General features: G+C 41.0%; 1 protein-coding gene across 5 annotated transcripts in view; it reads right to left on the bottom strand.

Annotated features, from left to right (window-relative positions):
* FAT1 (FAT atypical cadherin 1) overlaps positions 1-22274 on the bottom strand; it is a 127204-nt gene that overhangs the window by 90713 nt on the left and 14217 nt on the right. For all 5 annotated transcript variants that reach the window (XR_013352704.1, XM_077848810.1, XM_077848807.1 and 2 more), the window contains exon 2: positions 18491-21773. Coding sequence is in view for 4 of the 5 variants with exons in the window: in XM_077848810.1 (XP_077704936.1) it covers positions 18491-21755 (3265 nt within the window). In the remaining variant the exon portion in view is untranslated. The remainder of the gene's footprint in view (positions 1-18490; positions 21774-22274) is intronic.

Here is a 22274-nt window from a genome sequence, read left to right on the forward strand (position 1 = left end):
AAATGTTCTAAAATTGGGTGTTATTATACATATTACAGTTTATCCCCCTGATGGCATTTCCGTACAATCAAGATTCACATTCTGTAAGAATACTTAAGACTCATAGAAAGCTGTGCATAGGTTACAAAGAAGTCAACAATATATATGCACTATATATCTTTTTTTTTTATACAGTACCTGGAACTATAGAGGGTGTGTGTGTGTGTGTGTGTGTGTGTACATACACACAACTTCAATAGTGTTCTAGTCAGTAGAATTTTATGTTTTTTCCTTCTTTCTAAAAAGCCTCCATTTTCCCAGACTTCTACAATGGTGATATATTGTTTTATTTGAAATTAAAGCTCATTTTAAAATGTGGGTTAGGTCTCTGCCAATTTTGCCCAAATAGAGAATCAACTCTTCAGAGGAGAAAAAGGAAAAATCAACATTATATAATCATTTTCAAACTCCCCTTCCATGACCTTTAAAAGGACTTCTAAAGCTAACAGACTCCCCAGCAGGAAATAAATCTGCTGCTGAAGGGATGCACCCACCGAGATATGGCAGGATGCACCGTGAGCGGCTTTGGCAACAATTTCCTTCCATTATTCCTTTGCTTCCAAGTCCTTTTCAATTCAAGGAGAAGCCTGAGGAAGTTAATAGGTCCTTAATACGTGCTCTGCGGCCTGAACTGATTCCTGTTCACAAGGTAAGAGCTGAGACCTCCCCCCACCCCATGGCCCTTTCACACGGGCTTTAGCAAATCCCCTGCCGGGGGCCAGCCCCAGGGCAGCCCTGTCTTCCGCAGGCCAGGCTGTGACCTAATCAATGGGTCCCCAGCAGGACAATCCCTACATTCAATAGTCCTGAAGAAAGGGACAGGGAGTGGGGGAAGAGTTCAGGCTTTACTGAGGAATGCTATTTACCTGTCACAGTGATGGTTCACCCAACAGGGGTTTAAAAAAAAAAAAGAAAAAAAAAAAGAAAAGAAAAAAGAAAGAAAAAGAAACCTCTAGGTAGTACTTCAGCAGATTCCTGGCCAGCAGCCAGCACAAAATAAACATATTTACTTAAGCTTCATTCACAATTTGTGATGTGAAACTGTTGAAGCCCAAATGGAAACAGGTAGATCTGGGATATCCCAGGGCAGCAGTAATGGGAACACAGAGTAAACTAGCAGCCTTTGTCTACTTAAATCCCGTGCAAAGTCTCAGGACTAGTCTAAGTAGGGCCAAAAAAGTCATCTCGGTGTGCACATCCCAAAATTTACCCAGAAAATTCCAGTATCTAAAAATGTGACTTTTTAATTCCTAAAACAACACTGAAACAACACAAGTTTACATAAGAGGGACTTAATAGAGCCCATAATTCCGAAAAGAATAAAAAATAAGGGTTTTGAATTACTTATGCAAGTTAACAATTTTGTAAACCCACAGGCACTCGTTTGTTAGTGACTAAAGGTGGCTTTCACTTGGAAATGGTAGACCTCATCTAATCAAATATTTTCCAAACTAATTCTGTAAATTTGTCTTAAGACATCATACTTGCAGAGAAAGATTTGCATCTCATAGGTCAAATCAAATTAGAATTTCTCCCAACCCCAAATATGCCTGCAAAAAAGCAATTTTGAGTGGGGCAAACTAAATAACAGATGTTTATCCTGAAAAAAAAAAAAAAAAAGGCACTTGAGTCACTCAGAATTTTATAAAAGCTATCACTGGACAATTTTTAATTGAAAACAAAATCCTAATTTGAAACTAACTGTTAAGCTGTTTTCCTACATCCATTAACACAAAACAAGAGAGAGCCCGAGTCAAATGGTTGCAAAATGAGTTTCCATCTAGCTTTGACACTAGTTTAACATCACAAGAATTGCTTTACTGTAATATTTTAAAAGCCATGCCAGGATCTAGGCCATCAGCATCTTTGACAAAGAAATTTTCTGCAACACCAGCATAATGGGTTTTTAACATCCTCACTGAATGCCATTAAAAGAGGGTATCTGACTCCCACACAGCACGGAACTCAGAATGCAGAATGACTTAACCCTTTCCACCTCCCGGTCGGCAAGGACACACCAGGACACACCAGCCAGTCACAGGGAGATAGGCCCTGGAGCCACCACCTCACCTGGGTAACAGCCTTGCTTTGATCCACAAATATGCTTTAAAGTGGCTAAACTCTACACAGATCTCTAAACTGATGCAGTGGTAATGGACAGTGGAAATGGGCCTAACGCAAATTGAGATTTGTTCCTAAATACAAAATACACATGTATTTAAAGATGTCATGTGGATATCAGAATGTAAAAGATCTTATTAATATTCTTCTATGCTGATTTCATGCTGAAATGACCCTTTCGTCTGCTGGATTAAGAAAAATTTATACACTATTTTTTAAAATACTAAATTTTAGGTCAGCACCTCTAACCTTAGGTTTCTTTCTCATGAAATCTACATATCTGTTCTACAACCTCAATTTCACCTCATGTGAGAGTTTTATTTTAATTTTTTTTTTAAAGATTTACTTACTTCAGAGCACGTGCATGCCAGCACACTTATATATGCCTGAGTGCAGGGGGAGAGTGGCAGAGGGAGAGAGGGTATCTTCAAGCAGACTCCACACTGAGCATGGAGCCCAATGCAGGGCTCTATCTTAATGACCCTGAGATGATGTCCTGAGCTGAAACCAAGAGTTGGATGCTTAACCAATTGAGCCACCTGGGCATACCCCACGAAAGGAGCTTTATCAGAAACTTGATCATTTTGATATTTAACGATCACTGAACTCTCTTAGGCAGTGAACAATGAGCACACACTTATGTTTTACTGAGGCCACTTTTTTTTTCACCTCCAAAGATTGTATTTACTTGCTTGTGTTTCTAATGTCTTTGAGGGGGAAAAAAAAACCTAATTGGCTCTAACAGAACCCTATAAAAGACAGTGACAAGTTTCCTTTTCCATATACAGGTCAATGTGCTCAATGACATTAATTCCCCCAAAAAGAAACATCAGAATACTTAGTGAATTAGTACAATTAGGAGTTTCTGTTTCAAATTCTGTGATCTGTTTTAACTCATGCAGCCTTTCTTCCTAATCATTCTGTTGCAAAGTTCCCTAACAATTCTAATACAAGCCAAATTTAAATAATAGTAAGCAGCACTAAGATACATCTTTAAGTTATTTTTAATACACTGCCATTTAAGCTGAAACTCAGCAAAAACATCAGGGATGTGTCAGAAGCTAAAAGATACCAAAGCAACACTCCGGTGTTTCCCTCTCTACTCCGGTTTCTTCCTTCACATCCCCTAAATCTTCCACCTCCTTCTCATCCAATGTCCCCCATGTCTTTCTTCCTCTAAGAAAAAGCAATAAATGAACAAAATAATTTGTGACAAATTAATTAGCAAGAAAGGTGGTGCTAATGAGCAAAAATAGCATCTGCAAGCAAAGGGCCTCTATGAACAACTCCCTGCTGCTTTTACTCCTCAACCCATCTCTTCCTCTTGCATTAAAATGCTGTTCAAAAACTGAGATTCTCAAATCCCCTCAGGGGCAAGAAACTTAAGTTTTTATTATAGAAACTGAAACAGTGAAAGAACAGAGGACTACTACTGCTTTGGTATCGTTAAACCTCTTGGAATACTCCTGGTTTCTCTTACTTAAAGTTCAGCTTAAGTGGAAACCTATTAAAAATAACTTGAAGAAGCTCTTTAATACCACAAAATGTTTTAACAGTATTAAACATCTGAAGCATATAGCTAACTAAGGTAGAAATTTCTTAAAACACCATGGATATTTTCACAATTTTCAAAAGGCTTTAAATTCTGCACATTTAATATCCAAAAGGAATATCCTCATTAAAGGGGAAAAAAAATCAGTGTCTCTGCAGCAGACTAAAAAATGAGCCCAATACTTTGCAACTCCTCCCATCAAGAGGTGCAGCCTATTTTCCTACCTGCTGGATCACTGGACTCAGGTGATAGAATGGGAGAAGTGAGTATGCATAAATTCTGAGCTAGGGATCCCTGGGTGGCGCAGCGGTTTAGCGCCTGCCTTTGGCCCAGGGCGCGATCCTGGAGACCCGGGATCGAATCCCACATCGGGCTCCCAGTGCATGGAGCCTGCTTCTCCCTCTCTGCCTGTGTCTCTGCCTCTCTCTGTGTGTGACTATCATAAATAAAAAAATAAAAATAAAAATAAAAAAGAATTCTGAGCCTAGGCCATGAGATCTAGCTGCTACTCTCCTCCAGCTCTTGAAATCCAGGCTAAGCAGCGGACTGACGACAGACACAGGCCCTAGGAGCCCTGGCCCCAGCCAACATCCAGTCAACTCCCAGAAGCCAAGCCACCAAGCTGAACAGCAACCGATGTAGCGGGATCAAAGGACAGACCCAGAGAGGTCCAGCCCAAATTGCCAACTACTGAACTGTAACCTAAATAAATGGTGGCTGTTTGAAGCCAATACATTTTAGGGCAGTTTATTTCCCAACAAAAGGCTAAATAACACAATTCTCTATTACTTTTTTTTTTTTTACAATATTTATTATCAGCCCACATACAATAATAAAGTTCCAACTGAGCTTTGGACCGGTCTACACTTAATCCACATCTTCTAATCTCCCTTGTCAAATCTAACTGAACCTGGCTCTTGTCTCCCCATTTCTGTAACTCTTCACCTGTTCTCAAGTGCCAAATGGGCCTCCTCGAACAGAACTCTACCAAAATATGCAGAGAAAACTCTCACAAAGGCTTTCAGACCTTCCTTTAATCATCCTAAGGGGTTCTTTATAAATTAGAAAAACAGAATTAACCGAATAAGCAATTGCTGTCTATTGACATGGATGAAAGGTTCACAGAATTAGTCGCCAGGGTAACAAAAGTAGACCATGAACAAGCGAGAGATTTTTTTTTAAAAATGTTATTTAGATGCACTCATTTAAGTGAGAAAAATATTTTTAGTTCTTATATATTTTATTCTCCTTCAAATAGTCTCATCATTGGATTTCCCTTAATTCAACAAGGCTTTAAAAGAAGGGTTTGCTTATCAGTAAATAGCACCCCATCAACAGAAACAACCAAAGATTTACAATACACACAAATAGCTTTTTAAAAGGTTACATCTCTATGTGTTCAATTTAATCCAGGAAAAGGACAGTTTCAAAGACTCTGAATCTCTAGAAGTAATTACTTCTTTGAAACTTTAGGAAATTCATCAATAATGATAACTAACAAAAATAGATGCTACTAATCTGAAAGTCTTTCAAAAGTTCAAATTTGCCACATAGTGTACAACGTAAATGGATATTCATCTTTTATACTTAAAACAGAAGTGTTTTTCAACCCAGAGAATGCTAGAGGCAACAGTGCCATTTTACAGGTCAAGACAACAGCAACACATCATCTTGTATTATGCACCTGCAAAGTCACAGATTTTAAGATTTCTAAGATTTCTAATTCTAGGCTTTGGTACTCAATCTGACATGTTAAGTTGCTTCTCCAGAGGACAAAATATAAACAAAAGGAAACTGCATTGCTATTGAAGTTTTGTTAAGGATGTTGTTCTAATTTTCCTGTTTTTAGCTGTTTCAGAGGTAAGGGGAAAGAGGGCTTTTAAATGAAAGAGCAGTTTAAAAAAAAAAAAGGGGGCAGTTTTATCTGCATTAAAAGGACAAGCAGACCTATTGCATGTATGACACTTCCACTGGATACAGAAAGGAATTCTAATTGGGAATAGAGAACAAATTTTAAAGGTCTTTCCCAGTAATAGTTTCTAAGGAACTGGGTTTCCTTTTAATATTCTGTAATAATCTAACTCACTTCCAAATCATACTCATATTCAAATCAAGTGCCTGATGGGTGCCTTCCATGTGCGAGGTACAGTTCCAGGCAGTAGCAATGCAGGACTGAACAAGGCAAAGTCCCCACCTCTGCACATAAGGCTTACATTGCAGAAGAAAAATGACAAAAGCAGATTTTTAATATGTTAAAAAATCACTCTTGGCATATACTATATGTAAAATGCCATTTAAAAAATCATGAACCTTAAATTATAAAACTTTATATTCTCTAGACGTGATGATCCTTAGTTTGACTTCTTTCTAAAATCAACAGCGCTGAGCTAATTAAAGCCAAACATGGGTATTATTCATATTCATGCTTTCCTAATCAGCTTTCATCTTCTACAGGAGGCTAACACACTATTAAGAAAAAAATACTTCTGTTAAAAAAAAAAGGTTTAGATCAACCCTTTAAAAGTAACTGACTTCCATTCTGATGCTTCAGCCAACAAACTAACTCAGAATTTACATAGCAAATTCATCTTTCTTCCATTAAAAATGTAAACACCTTCAGCTGAGCAACAGATCAAAAGAACAACATTATGTGACAAACATTTACTGGGTTTATCAAAAGAAGAACATCACGGAGTAAGTGTTTACTAAATACCAGCTGTGTGCCAAGCACTGTCAGAAGACAAAGATGTCTGAGACTGCCTGATGTCAAGCAGCTTTAAGTAAAGATGCAAATAAAAATATTATGAACTAAAAGCAAAGGAATTTTAGAGAATCTTTTACCTAAGAATTTATGGTGGGATTGCTTTAAAAATATTTTAAAGCTAACCCAACTTTAAGATTTTATTTCTTTATTCATGAGAGACACAGAGAGGCAGAGACATAAGCAGAGGGAGAAGCAGGATCCCAGGATCCCAGGACCATGACCTGGGCTGAGGGCAGGGCAGACACTCAACCACTGAGCCACCCAGGAGTCCCAAGTTAACCCAACGTTACAGTCATTTTCCAAAAAAGTGTTTCTGCTTTCAACTAACAGAATGTCCTCAACTTATGTTAAAGAAAACATTACTTCATGAAAGATTCCAAAATTACTGTTTACAAAAAGTCATCTCCAGGGGTCAAAAAACAGACTGACTTGAAGTGATAGGAGTATCAATGTCCATAAATCACAGATGAGAACATTTTGTCACACACATATTTGTTCTGTCACTGTAAAGCTGTTTTTTTGTTTTGTTTTGTTTGTTTTTTTGTAAAGCTGTTTAATGCTCCTTTTACGATGGCAGGAGAAAACTCTTTATTATAAGAGCCACCATGAACAACAGTCAATATTTTTCAAATTTTTCCTTTTGTATGGAATAAGGGACTATTTACAAAACTAAAATAGGCCAATTAAATCCCAAATGCTCTGATTTTTAAGTCCATTTAAGTAAAAAGACACTCTGTTAAGAAAGTTAACTTTATTATTAGAAGTCTAACAGGTCATTTTATCTTAATAAATAAAGGCATACTGGCTGAGCAACAGAGGGTCTCCATGGTAAACTGGCCACACAGGAGATCAGATCCTGGCCTAGAGGGCGGCTTACCTTAAAAATAGATATACTGGGCAGTCTGGGTGGCTCGGGGGTTTAGCACCACCTTCAGCCCAGGATGTGATCCTGGAGACCCAGGATCGAGTCCCATGTCAGGCTCCTTGCAGGGAGCCTGCTTCTCCCTCTGCCTGTGTCTCTGCCTCTCTCTCTGTATCTGTCATGAATAAATAAATAAAATCTTTAAAAAAAAAAAAAAGATATACTGAGTATTATGTGTAGTGTAATTATTTTAATTGTCTTGTACACTGACATGAGACAGGGCTATCTGATGATACAGGCTTGTAAAAAACTATTCTAAAGGCCACGGTATTACTTGTAAAGAGTCTTGAATGACAGACTGTCTTGAATCATTTTAAGCACACACACAAGTACACAGAAAAGTGGTTGCCATGTGTCTACTGTAAAGGTTGATCTACCTCACCTATAAAATAGAAATGACACCTACCGTGTAATAAGCACATTTTAGACTAAGTGGCATGAAGTGTATATAAAAATAGGCTCAGGCTATTGAGCATATTTCAAATGCATGTCACTACCACTGTCACCGTCGTCATCATCATCAGTATCATCTTTCTCCTTGCTATCTGGTCCTCCTTTATGAGAACTCCTGAGGACTGGCAGCCCTGGAAGCTCTAAAATAGAGATCCAAGGACGTGGAGGTTTAGCTTTTCACAAGCCACCTGCTATTACAACCAAATTGCAAGTCTCTGAAGACAAAATATACAGCTTTTAACAGATTCTCCAAAGTTTCTGTAATACTAGAACTATTAAGAACCATCGTCTGGAAGTCTAGAAAGAGACAGGTGGTGGAGGAAAGGTTTCTCTCCATCTTATGACTACCATTATTGATACGGTACCATCAGTTTGTTTGTTGAGTAAACAAGCGCTCTGCACTGCCCTGCCTGCCTCGGTGCTAGGGAGAGGCTAGAGGAGTTACTCTGTACTCTGTCCTTGTCCTTTAGTTCTAGAAAACAGACAAGAAAGAGAGAATACCTGACTTGTGACAGAAGAGCATTTGCAAAGTGCCACGAGAGCAAAGACTACCTGTTTCAAGAGAGGCAATAATGGCTTGTTAGGCCAACCTAACCAGTATTCATCGAGGGCCTTTTATAGGAGTCTGGTGGTTAAAGACTTAGCATCTACCCACACAAGAAGCAGATGAATTAGAGGAAAAAGGACAAATAAACATTCATTCATTAGAGTGATACACTAATACTAGAAGAAAGCACACACGAGAAAAGAAGAATGAGCTCCATAAGGAGGACAAGGCTCGTCAGGTGAGATTTACTCTGCAGAGTTAGGGTTAATAAGAGCCTATCAAGGGGTCAATGTGTCACCCAAAGGCTGGGAGATAGGACACAATGGGGCAGAGCAGGGTGGAGGGCCTGGCTCCATTTGGCTAAAGCACAGGGGATGAATGGGAGCGAAGGAAGGAGAGAACACACACAAGGGGGAGGGGGAGGAAAGTCTCCGAGGCCACAACACCCTGTGCTAAAAAGCTAGGGCTTTATGTAAGGGAGACGACAAAGGGTTTTGATAAAGATCCGATGAGAGATGGAACACCTCTGCTTCAAGCATCATGTCTGTATGACCACAATACCCTCAAAGCACCACACTTCAAACCACATCAATCTCCATTACACCACTTAAACACCCACACACACGATTTCAAAATTCAGTGGCACAAGGTCAATATGTACCATAATCCCCATCACTGGTCATATCTTTAGAATTTAATACAGGCCCTACATGAACACAGCATATTACCATCCAATTTTACTCATGAATTATTGGGACGATCTAGGAAGACAACTTAGGAAAAGAGCTTAAAATAGGGCTGGTACATAGTAAGCATTCAATTAATATGACCTGTAGTTACACAGGGATGGTGATAAAGGGAAAAAAAAAAAAAAAAGCTCACTGGTGGTAAAAATATGGTTAAATAACCACAAACTAGAAAGAAATCTTTTGAAACTACAGAAATTGCTGGGTAACTTTTATCAAAAAAGGAAAAAATTAATTAGGCTGAAACTAAAAAGATTCTTTAGTACCTCTCTTGGCAAGTCAATCTTGAACTCTCTTCTGGGCCACCTGGATGCCTCAGTGGTTGAGTGTCTGCCTCTGGCTTAGGGTGTGATCCTGGGGTCCTGGGATTGAGTCCCACTTCGGGTTCCCTACAGGGAGCCTGCTTCTCCCTCTGCCTAAGTCTCTGCCTCTCTGTGTCTTTCATGAATAAATAAATAAAATCTTAAAAAAAAAGACTCTCTTCCAACAGGTCAGCTCCCTCAGCCACGTGGAGGCCTAACAATGCAACAGGTTCCAGACCATTATCAGATATTCTGGAGATGTCACTGTTTAACTAGCAAGGGAACTTCACTGCTAAGTCTGACCCTGGAAGTGCATATGTGAATAGTTTCCTAGACTGTCACTGCCGTTACACCGGGTAACTGCCAATTCGACAAGTACAAGCATGTGCCCTCGAAAAGGAAGCTCTCCAAGCCCATTTATTCCTAGTAACAAAGACATGAAAGACTGTGCTTCGAAGCATTATGTCTTGGGCAGCATGCACTATTTTTAACCAACATGGCTTGATTTTTTTTTTTTTTAAAGTGCCATTAAGGTAACTGCAAAGTGTACAAAATACAAGCTAATAGATAATGAAACCTTGAAAAATACAGCCTTATGAATTAAAATAATCCAGAGTCAAAACAAAAGGGGAAAAATGGCCAAAAAAAAAAAAAATTCCAACAATAGACAAACACCCAAAGGTTTAGAATCTACTCAATTTTCATTATTGGGCAATGCAGACAATATGCTGGGGGGGAGGGGCATACCAAGCCAGATATTAACTGAGCATTAAATCTCTATCCACAGAGGCTATTCATCAAGTAATGGACACTCAAGTCTTAAAGGAGTCTTGGAACATAAAAATGGTTCCTTGCCAAGAGGGCTGAGAAGAACAAGTTCACTGGCACAAACCAGATGGCCAGTGAGGACAGATGCTGAAGCCAAGACCTCAGTAGGAGGACACTGCCAGAGAACAAGGACTACAGGGAACGTGATACAGTGGGAAGGGGGGGGGGGGGGAGCTGTACATTAACTTCAGCTATTCAGCAGGTTAAAATTGGTTTTAAAGGTTAGCCAGGACCCAAACAACCACCTAAAACATGGTTTTGATGAGAAAAAAATGTGTACTGTTCACAGCGGCAGCACTATTTATAAGAAGATTAGACCTTCACAACTGCAAACAGGTAAGACACTCGTCCATCTCCACTAGACAGTGAGACCCTCTGTACTCAGCATGAGTCCCTCACTACCGATCACTTCACTGGAATAATCTTAAATTGCTTAAACGTCACCCTACGTATTTCTAAAATTCTGTTCACGTCAACATGCTAAAGACCAACATGCCACCTTGAGAGGAAATGATGGAAGAAGACTGTTAGATCCAATACTATCTGGGATTCAGGTCTCCAGCCCAGCTCAGCTCAACCCAGTTCAGGATCTCACTCGTAGTTTTCAGGGGCGCCTGCATGGCTTAGTCAGTTAAGTGTCTGCCCTCAGCTCAGGTCATGATCGTGGGGTCCAGGGATCAAGCCCTGCATCCAGCTCCCCGTCCTTCTACCTTCCTCTCCCACTTGTGTTGTACTCTCTTAAAGAAATAAATCAATAAATCTTCAACTAGTTGTTTTCAAATAGGCTCCCTTAGAGCATCTCTAGAACACTCTATAAAGAGTGAGAGGCAGTGAAATGTAGCCTTGGCATGCACAGTCCTGCTGGTTCTGCCAACTGGTATCCAAGAGGTCTTAGGCAAGTGACTTAGCTTCTCTGTGAACTGCCCTCATCAGCAACATGGAATTGTATCTATCTTGTAGTCATGACAATTGAATAAATTAACATATACAGGGTGCTTAAACAACACCTGGTAGTAACAGTAAGTGTCTGTCGTTTACTTTACTGACATCTTTCACCATTATTATCATAATCACTGAAAGCACACGGTCAAAGGGAGCATATTCGAAGTTGTTTTTTCTACTCCATCCCATCCAGATTCTGGCCCTCACCAACATTTAGGATGACATAAAGGCACTGCAAAGCTTCACCGCATTCTGCTTCACAGCATCATACCACCTGTATGTCAGCCTTTAGAGATTTACAACCCAACTCCTCCCCACAAGTATTCAATCAGGACTCAGAGCATTAACTTGTTAAATACCATACAAATAACTAAAGACAAGCAGATCCTGTTTTCTCTTAAAACAAAATGAACTTCCTTAGGATTCCTCATTAGACTCTATTTGCACCTTGACATCCTCCAGCTTCAGAGGAGGATCCTGTCCCCAGCAGAAATTACCAGGCCCTCCCTGCCTGGATTCGGATCCTCACATGCACAAAAGAGCAAATTTTTACTCCTAAACCCAGCAATGGCACATTATCAGAACACAATTTCTGCCAAGCCCCGATTTTCTATCTCACTGTGGCTAAGAAATTGGTTTCTTTTCTGCTCAACATTCCTAGGAAGAGAACAGAGAGTAAGAACACCACAGCAGCTGCGGCCACACAAGGCAGGAGATGCCAACACAGAAGCCCTCTCACCAACAAATCTGTGAACTCCCTGAGTCTCTGTTCAAGCCCCTGCTGCCAGGAGTCCTCGGCCCAGGTCCAGAAGCTCCAGAAGAGGTAATGGGTCCCCGCACAGCAGACCACACTCCTCAGGACGGCCCAGCTTTCAGCCACTCTCAGACATTTTGGTCCTAACACAGAGGCCATGAATATACGATCCCTGGCATTACGGTCCCTGGCATTCTACTTCCTGTCAGGACAACAGGCCCCAGGAAGAAAACATAGGTCCCTGGTTGTATGCATAAGATCCTACTTTAAGTTGGGAGAAAGTTGTTTTTTGTTTTTTTTTAAACTTAAGTAATTAAGATAAAAATCAAAATATTCAGACTTCCACCAAATCTGAAAGGAGCCCCAGAAACATTTTCCCTTTTGCTGAGGTCAACAATAAGGCTAACCTGGCCTGGAATTCCCTTCTAGTCCCACTACACAAATCCATTCATTCTGTGCCCCCTAATGAAGGAGAGCCGGGAGCTAGTCTCCAAATGGGTAATCCAGAAACCGTGCAATACCACTCCCTCATGATGTGAATGCAACCATGATCTCTTAAGAGAAAGGTCCCATATTTCACGAATGATGATTTATCTTGTTGCAACAGCTGTACTTCCATATTAATTCTTTGCAAGTCTTTTCACCGAAATGTAAATTTTAAATCTGAAACCACAGCTGGGATTCTAAGGGCAACATAGAATTAGTAAGTTTAGAAATTTGCTCTTATCTTAATGAAAAACATGGTCTCCCCAAATAAGTAGATGTGGAAGAGGGAAACACTTACTGGGTTGCATTATACTAACAGCCAAAAACTGAACCAAAGTACTCTAGTCTGAAGGGAAAACATACTTAATGGCATCCCACTCCAGCACATATACATCAGGGGAATAAGGCCTCAACTATCAGCAGTTTTAAAAAAAAAAAAAAAAAAAAAAAAAAAAAAGACCTTTCGGCTAAGCATTTTTCTAGGCAGTTCCTTAGTTTAAAAACTAACAAGAAGCTGCACCTTTTTACTGATGCCCAAGTAATAATTAACTTGCATGTGTACCTATCAGCCAAGAACACGAAGCTGACTTTATTCCATAAATCTGGGAGAGAGATACTCCAGATTCTATTCTACTCAACATTGAAGATTATAACAAAGCTGGTTGGGCACTTATTTGCAGTGAGAATGAGGGTAAACGCTGAGAAGTATAAAGTCAGACAAATGAAAAATCTAAATGTGACATTACACACGCTTCAGAGATCCTCTACTAACATATCTGTTAAATCTGCTTTATGACGTTCTTGGTAGATTTTTCAGGAGACAAAAGGAGGGGGGTAGTAATTTTAATCAGAGCCCTAGAGATCAGCTCCCTAACAAGACCTATTTCCCAAATTGTTTCACGGAACCTCCAAACCTGAAGTAGACAAGCAATCACGTGGGCATGGATTTGTCAGAACAGTTCACCAACACCCAGAGGCCTCTCCAGGAAAAGCATGTGATACAGTAAGAGATTATCAGAGGAGTCAAATGACAATCACCCCCACGCTGCAATCCCATGTTACCTCCCTGCAAAGCCAATTAGCAAAATATGTACAAAATGCAGAGCTAACAGGACTGTACATTTGGCTGCATATTTTAGGTAGTTCATAGAATTTCTATTTAAAAAAAAAAAACTAAAAAACTACTTTTCAGGGGATGTTTCACAAGTAGACTTTTTTTAAAGAAATAGACCATAAAAATAGTAAGAACTAAATTCAGATTCCTGATTATATTGTTCTATCAAAAGAACACAAATGATACACATATTTGACAATGCTGAAATAGATAAAAGACCCCCAAAACTTGTTATTCAACCAACACTACAGTTTAAAGTTAAGTCAAAGCAAAACACGAACAGTTAAGCGGACAGGTTCTTGATCCTACACCAGCCCTTGTCACTAGAAGACAAAGTAACAACAGCACAAAAGAAATGGGCAATGAACAGCATATGAAGTTCCAGGAAGATGATGTTAAACCAGACCCAAGCCAGGCCATCTCCAGCCCACGCTGACTTTTAGTGTCTGGTCCTAGGAGGTCCCCACCTGTGTTCCTGGAAGCCCCCTACTTTTCTTCATCTGACAGGCACCTCTCCACATTTTCAACCTCCACTAGGAATTAGTTAGACAAGCCCCAAAAAAGAACATACCTAATTTTAGTATTTCTACTGCACAAAACATATTGACTTTTCCTGAAGGAATTCTACACTGTGATGCCAACTGTCTTGCCAAGAATCTCTAAAATAACCAGGGCTGATAATTCTAAAATAAGTAGAGATGATAATTCTACTGCCAAAAACATCTTATAACGTATATAGGCCAACGTGTAAATACTATTGTATCACTATTGTATCAATTCCAAAAAACACATAACCATTAATCTACGGTATATTAAGTATTTTTTTCTGTCAAGCCAAAGACTACAACAGATGATCAAGAAAATTTCCGACTTTTCACCTTCAAATGTCAGTATTTAGGAAGACACACACCAGTTTCTTACACACTTAACAACCCTGCAGCCCAGTCTCACTTCACCCCACACTCCCCACCAAGTTACCACGAGAAAACTCTGGCCTTGCCACTGAGCTCTGAAAACTACTACAGATTTCAGAACACGGCCTTGTTTGGTCGGTTGCCTCCCCTTTTATTCTGCTAGTAAGAATATCCCAGTCTCTTAAATTTATAGACAAAAAAATACTTATTTCTAAGTGAGTCTTTGAAAAGCAACAATCGGGACGCCTGGGTGGCTTGGTCAGTTAAGCGCTGACTCTTGGCTTCAGCTGAGGTGATGAGATCAAGCCCCGCATCAGTCTCCACGTTGAGCATGGAGCCTGCTTGACGTTCTCTCTCCCTCACCCTCTACCCTTCCCCTGCTCACGTGGATGCACACACACTCTAAAAAATAATACATACGTACATAAAAAGCAACAATAAAGGGACACCTGGGTGGCTCAGTGGTTGAGCATCTGCCTTTGACTCAGGGAGAGATCCCAGGGTCCTGGGATAGAATCTCACAACAGGTTCCCTGCAGGGCACCTGTTTCTCCCTCTGCCTATTTATCTGCCTCTTTCTCTGTGTGTCTCATGAATAAATAAAATCTTAAAAAAAAAAAAGCAACAATAAAAATACTTTTCCCACTTGAAAGAAAAACCCAAAAGGCACTGCTCATATAATTAAGTCATCAGGTAATGTAAAATAAGATTGTGGTCCTATTTTTGTCTCAACTTTAACTTGTACCAATTCTTTCTAGGCTTTCAAGAGCTACTTCAGAAAAGGAGGGGGGGAGTAGGAATAATTATTCTTAGGAAATTCATAAACATATGCATTATTTCAGCTGCAGTTCTTAAATTTGGGGCATTCTTCTACGTTGATGTTATACCTGAAAATTCAAATTAATATTGGAGAGGAGGACAAAATATTTATATATTCTACTCTTCAGATGAGCGACTATAAGAAAATAGTGTGACCAACAGGAGCCAGTAAACTATAACTTAAATATCTGGCTATAAAACCCACCTGCATCCCCAGGGGTGTGCACCTAATCACAGGTGGTCCACCAGAGACTCACCCTGAGCACCAACCCTAGTCGTGTCCCCACCATGCAGTCCCATTCCTGCTCCAATGAGATGCAAGAAAGGGATGGTGGAACCAGGAGAAATTCGCCAAACTGCAAGCACAGGTGCATGCTGGTGGGAAAGGAAATGCTCGCCCAGAGGTGGTTCATAAAACAGCTACAGCAGATGATAAAAAAAACTTCCCGCTCTGCTTGAAGAAGTTGGAGGGGTAAACAGTATCTCTGCTACTAAAGAACTATGTTCACAAACCAAGCAACGGGGCGGGGATCTGCTTTGGCAATGCTGAAGCACAGGCATACCTGGCTGTGAACACTTCCACCGTTCCAGACCATACTGACACCGCCCAGCAACTGGCATGCCCACAGTCCGACCAGTTCAGGACAACTGGCGGAAGCTCTGCCCACACAACCTGTGGACAGCAAATACTACCTGCTACCGGAGACCAGGATGATGGTGATGCTCTGGATCTCTTGAAGAATTCAGAACAAGCGAAGTAAAATGGGTCAACTTCTAAAGAAGACAGAACCTGAAGAAGTTACTGGCAACTGTTATATTATACTAGCACTTCCTTTTTAAAATGTTGTTCAGGGATCCGATAAAATTTACAGCTCTTAAGATTTTTAAGCCCAAGCTCCTTGGACATGGTTTTCAGTTTTTGCTCAGATACAATTCATTCTTTGCAGCTAATTAAGCTGAAGAAGACTGGGAATAAAGTTTGGAACAAGGTTAATAAAGTTCTCTACCTAGTATATGGTTTTATTTTTTATGGCACGGACAATGTACGCAGAAAGCAAAGTTATTTTATAGAAAGCTAATAGTGACATGTCATATGGCTGATAATCTGATGAAATCTGATTAAAGATTTTAAATAGCAGTAAAATGTAAAAAAATAAAAAATAAACAGAAATCTGGTATTGGGATACCTGGGTGGCTCAGCAGTTGAGCATCTGCCTCCAGCTCAGGGCATGATCCCAGGTCTGGGGATCAAGTCCCACATGGGGCTCCCTGTGCGGAGCCTGCTTCTTCCCCCTTCCTGTGTCTCTGCTTCTCTGTGTCTCTCATGAATAAATAAATTTTTTTAAAAAAGAAATCTGGTATTTTATACATTAATTATACTGAAATTAAAAAATAAACTAAAGACAAATAAGTATCTAGAAACTTAAAAAAAAGAATTGAAAAATAAAATCTGGTATTTTAGGTGAAAGGTATATAATCCATTGATACATCTATATACCATGCTACTAGTATATAACTCATTAGAAAAAAAAATCCCATGGATAAACAAAAGTACATTAAAAATATTATAGCCTCTAAAATGACTCATTTCTAGGATAATAATGTTTCTTGTACTTTATGCATGTTAGATATACACATGGTTGGTGGGGTGGGTATTAACTAAAGAATTTATTTGTGGGATTACTGAATATAAACTTAAAAAGTTTCAACGTATTAAGAAAAGCATCTTTTTTAGAATGGATATAGTCATAAAGGAAATACCAATGAGATTAAAAAACTGAACTCTATGGCAGTTAATCTAGCACTGTGATTACCACCCACAGTTTCCTTCTTTTCCACTACCATTCTCAGAGGGCAGCACTTTCAAACCCAAATTAATCATTAATTTACTCAATCCTCCAACATTTAATGAGCAGCTTCTACATGCCTGGTACCTTCTTGCTAGGACTGAGGACAGTAAACCCATGAGCTAAAAGCCTGTCCTGAAAGGTGGTTTGGGGCTGAACTGCATCCCCCAAAATTCATGCATTCAGGTCCCAATCATCTCTATCTCAGAACATGACTTGGAGATAAGGACTTAAAAGAGAGAAATAAAATGAGCTCATTAGGGTGGTCCCTAATCCAACAGGACTGTTGTCCTTTTGAGAAGAGATGAGGACACACACATACACAGGGACGATGGTGTGAAGACACAGGGAGAAGACAAACCAAGGAGAAAAGGCTCAGAGAAAACCATGCCAACACTTCCAGCCTCCAGAACTGTGAGAAGAGCAATGTCTGTGGTTGAAGCCACCCGGTCTGTGGGGAGGAGACTGACACAGAACTGTAATATCCATGAAAAGCAGCTAAATTAGAGATGTGCAGGAGGTGCGAAACAATACACACTCTGGCATAAACCGGCTGTCTTGGGTGTTCTGGCTTGAGGCTCGTATTCCAGGTGGAAGAGAATCCTAACAAAGCATTCCTACCACTTCCAAGACGTGAACAGACCCTACCGCATGTTGGGCAGCTCTGTCAGGTTATTTCACTTTATCTCGCATTTATCCTGCAGCCATTCTGAGCGTCCCCATCTGACCCAGGAAGTCGGTTTCCATATGAGAATTAACCTGTCAAGATCACCCCACGAGCAACCGAAAGGGCCAAGTCCCTTCAACACTGCCCTATCCTACATCTGCCTCTCAACGAAACCTGGAGGGGCTCCCACGGAAAGCAGCCCACACCCGGGAAGGTTTAGCAGAGGGTCCTCTCTGTGCACTGCATCATCTCGCAGGTGTTCAATAATCTCTGCAAGGCACGCCAGGTAGTGGCAGGGGCTGTTGTAAGTCTTGCAAACACACTAGCTTGCAAAGCTCTGGAATGCTTTCTCAAAGTTACAGCAAAACCACAGTGATGCTGCTGATAATACAGAGCACAAACTTAAAAGATCAGTATCACTGGTGACGATTTCAACTTCCTCCAGTGTGTTTTTGTTTTTTTTTTTAAACCCATTTTATCTCAAGTCATTCAAGTTCCTCTGATTCCAAACTCACTGCTTACAACACACAGAGCCACCTGGAAAAGCAGAAAAAGCATGCCTGTACACTTCCACGTTGAGCCCGGACACAGGCCGAAAGGGAACAGTAAGTAAAGCAGCTAGCGCCAGGCAGACATTCACTTTAGGAAAACCAGAGTAATAAGAATATATTTACCGGTTTCTTCATCTATTTTGAAAACACCAACCCCGGAACCATCTCTAATGGAATAGCGGATCTCCCCGTCTCTTCCTGTGTCCTCATCACGAGCAGATACTGTCATTACCGAGGAACCAACTGGGACATCTTCTTTCACTACACCCTTTTCCACGAAGCTGGAAAACACTGGTGGGTGTAAGTTCTCATTCACGTCAATGACCTCAACTTCCACATAGCAAGTGGAAGACAGAGAAACCGGCTTCCCTTTGTCTTTGGCCCTCACGGTGAGATTATATACTTGCTTCTTCTCAAAGTCCAAATGCTGCACAATTCTGACGGCTCCACTGAGTTTATCCACATCAAAGTGTCCTTCTCCGTGGTCCAGAAGACTGTATCTCACTTGGCTAGACTGACCTAAGTCAGGATCATAGGCCTCCAACCACATGATTATGGTTCCTTCTGGAAGGTCCTCCCGAACTTTCACACGGTAATTAGGTGGAATGAATTTAGGTGGGTTGTCATTAACATCCTCCAATGATACTTTCAAAAGCACAGTGGAAAGCAACTGGGGCTCTTCTCTGGCTTGATCCCTGGCCTCAATCTTCAAGTAATGCACCTGCTGTACTTCTCGATCCAAAGGGTACACGATTTTAACAACGCCGGTCATGCTGTCAATGGAAAATTTATCTGTGTCTGTCAGAATAGAGTAGGTCACATGTCCATTTGGCCCTAAATCTTTATCTGTGGCTTCAACCTGGATGATTTCACTATTAATCTCTTTGTCTTCGCTCACTTCCACAAAATAGCTCTCCTGTAAAAACTCCGGGGGATTATCATTGGCATCCAGAACTCTGATGTCTATGAGACGCCAAGCGGCCTTCTGTGGTATACCAAGGTCAGACACTGTAATGTTCAGGGTGTACTTGTCCGTCGTTTCACGGTCAAGTGGCGATAAGATTTTTAGCATTCCGGTTTCCATGTCAATAATGAAGCAACTATCCTCATTTCCTCCAGAAATAGCATAGACCAGTTTTCCATTGAAGCCAGTGTCAAGGTCAGTGGCATTCAGGACAATTATGTTGGAACCCACTGGATGGTTTTCCTTTACCTCGATGCCAGTTGGAAGGGAACTTCTGAACTGTGGGGTGTGCGCATTGACAGAGTGGGAATCAAAGAAAACATCCTCGACCTCTCCCTGACTGTGTAACTTATTGGCCTGCAGGAGCTTCTCCGCCAGCATTTTGGCAACGCCAGTCTCTTCACACTGCAAGTGGACTGGCTTGCGGCTGGCGGCCACCGTGAGGTTGATGTATAACGGCGTGGCAAAATTCTCTCCATCTGTAGCTGTGATCCTCAGGCTGTGAAAGGACACCCTGGTCCCCAAGCCTTCCAGGAGCGACTGCTTCAGGGACAGCACCCCAGAGTTGGGGTTTAAGCTAAACAGATCCAGTTCATTTCCAGCTTCAATCTGGTATCGGACCAACTGAAGTTCATCGGCATCGATGGCAGAAACGGTAGTTATTTGCTCCCCCACACCTAGATCCCTGGGGATCGTTCCCTCACAGTTGATTTTCTCAAACAAGGGCGTGTTGTCATTCAAGTTATTGAGGGTCACTGTGGCAAGGACTTCGACTTCCCGGCGGTACGGCAAGCCCCAGTCGGATGCCCGGATCCTCAGAGTATAAACTCGAGGCATGAGCTCATAGTCCAAGTTTTCTGAAGTACTCACAGCACCGGTGAAATGGTCAATGACGAATGGCACGTGATTTAAATTGGCAATACTGTAAGTCACATACCCGTTCTCCCCCTCATCGGGGTCTACGGCACTCACACTCATGACAGCCGTACCAATGGGCACATTCTCATCAAAAGAGGCTTTGTAAGCGGTCTGGGTAAATTCAGGGGGATTGCTATTTGCACTTAAGACTTTAACCAAGACTCTGGTGGAGGCTCTTCTGTCACTGGTTGTCACTTCCAACTCAAAATGGGACGCCTGCTGTCTTTTAACTGGTTCTAAAATGGAAATGAGACCGGTGTTGTGATTTAAACCGAATTTAGCTTTTCCAGGTGTACTTTTAAAAACATACCTCAGATGAGAATAACTGGGTGTGGCCTTCACCATGACCACGGGTGTATGAGAAGGAGCAAATTCACTGATTTCCACTCTATAAACATCCTTTTCAAACTTGACAGGGCCGGCTTTGAACTGTGGAGAAGCCACATGAATTACTTTGACAGAAGAGAACTGGGGAGGAGTTCCTTTGTCTTTAGCCTGCAGTGTCAGATTGTAGCCGAAAGGATGACTGTCCCAATCAACGCCGCCAACTGCTTTGACTTTATATTCTTTACTCCCCGGAGAGGACCTCACCGTTTTAAACTGCTGAAGGAGGTCACCGGCCACGATGGTTAAGGAAGCTATTTCCCCATTGGGACCCTGATCGCAGTCATCCACTGTTACGATTGCATACGTTGGGTCCTTGTCCAGTTCTGATGGTGACAACGTCACGGCTGTTATCACGGGAGCACATCCATTGGCCTGTTCCACATGAACGGTCAGCTTGGCCATGCTGCTGATACCACTGCTACCATACAATTTCATCCCACGGTCCACAGCCAGAATTTCCATTTCATAGAGCTTGGTCTCTGCGTAATCAAGTCTACCAGTTAAAACTACTGTGCCACTGGTTGGGTGAATAGCAAACATGTCTGTTCGGTCTTTGAAACTATAGTAAAACTCTCCATTGGTTCCTATGTCTGCATCTGTGGCACTGACTCTTGCAATACTGGTCCTTATGGCTGTGTTTTCGGGTAAGGAAACACTGTACGAGGTGGGTGAGAAGAGAGGTCTCAAGTCATTTGTATCCAGCACTTGCACCCTGACCTTGGCTCGTGCTTCAGCATTAGTATTTTTTTCAACTGCTTTGACTATCAAGGTGTAATGGTCTTTCACTTCTCTATTAAGAATAGCTGTATTTCCTCCTTTGGTCCTTATTCTTAAGAAGCAAAAGTCTCCAAGAACATACTCTTCAGCTTTGAAAAGGTTTTCATTGTCTCCAGAAACAATTTTGTATCTTAACTCCCACGATGGATCTGTAAGGTAAATACCCATCTTCACAGGATGCCCAACATAGGTTTTGGCTGCGGAGTTTTCATGCACGGTGACATTGTACTGGAAGTGTGTAAACTGGAGAGGGATCTGGGCAAGTGATGGGCTTCCGTCACCATCTCCAAAATGCTGCAGGAGGAGGAGCAGAAGATAAAGCAAGTCCAGGGATCTCCCCATTGCTTAACTCTCAGGAGCCTAAAGCAAAAGAAAGAAAGAAGAATCATGACCTCAAAGAAATAAAACAAAACTGAAAATCTGTTTTGTTAGTTTGCTTGGGACCTCACGTTTTAATAAAGTATTGTATGTCTGTATGGAATATAAATAAATGCAGTAGTTTTTAGGATTTTTTTTCCTGTTTCCCAAGTATCAATATCTCGAACACCTCTGTATTTACTAAGTTTAGGTAAAATCTTTTCTCATACTTTGATGACTCAAAGAATCTTAAGGAGCATCAGATCAAAGCCTGCCAACTCTAACAACTAAGTTGTATTCTTAGACTTAAATCTTCAAGGCAAACATAACCAATTGTTAACAAAGGGAGATAACAAACATGTTTTAGGTTTACCTATATGTAATAAATACCGGAGAGCCCACAAATTTAATGCCACTAAAGTATCCTAAGCCCAAGAAGCTTTGAACAATTAATTTGGAATAACAAAAACTCTGAAAGGTGATTTCATCTGACCTCCCACAATG

The sequence above is a fragment of the Canis aureus genome, chromosome 15 (assembly GCF_053574225.1).
Source record: "Canis aureus isolate CA01 chromosome 15, VMU_Caureus_v.1.0, whole genome shotgun sequence".
Classification (NCBI taxonomy): domain Eukaryota; kingdom Metazoa; phylum Chordata; class Mammalia; order Carnivora; family Canidae; genus Canis; species Canis aureus.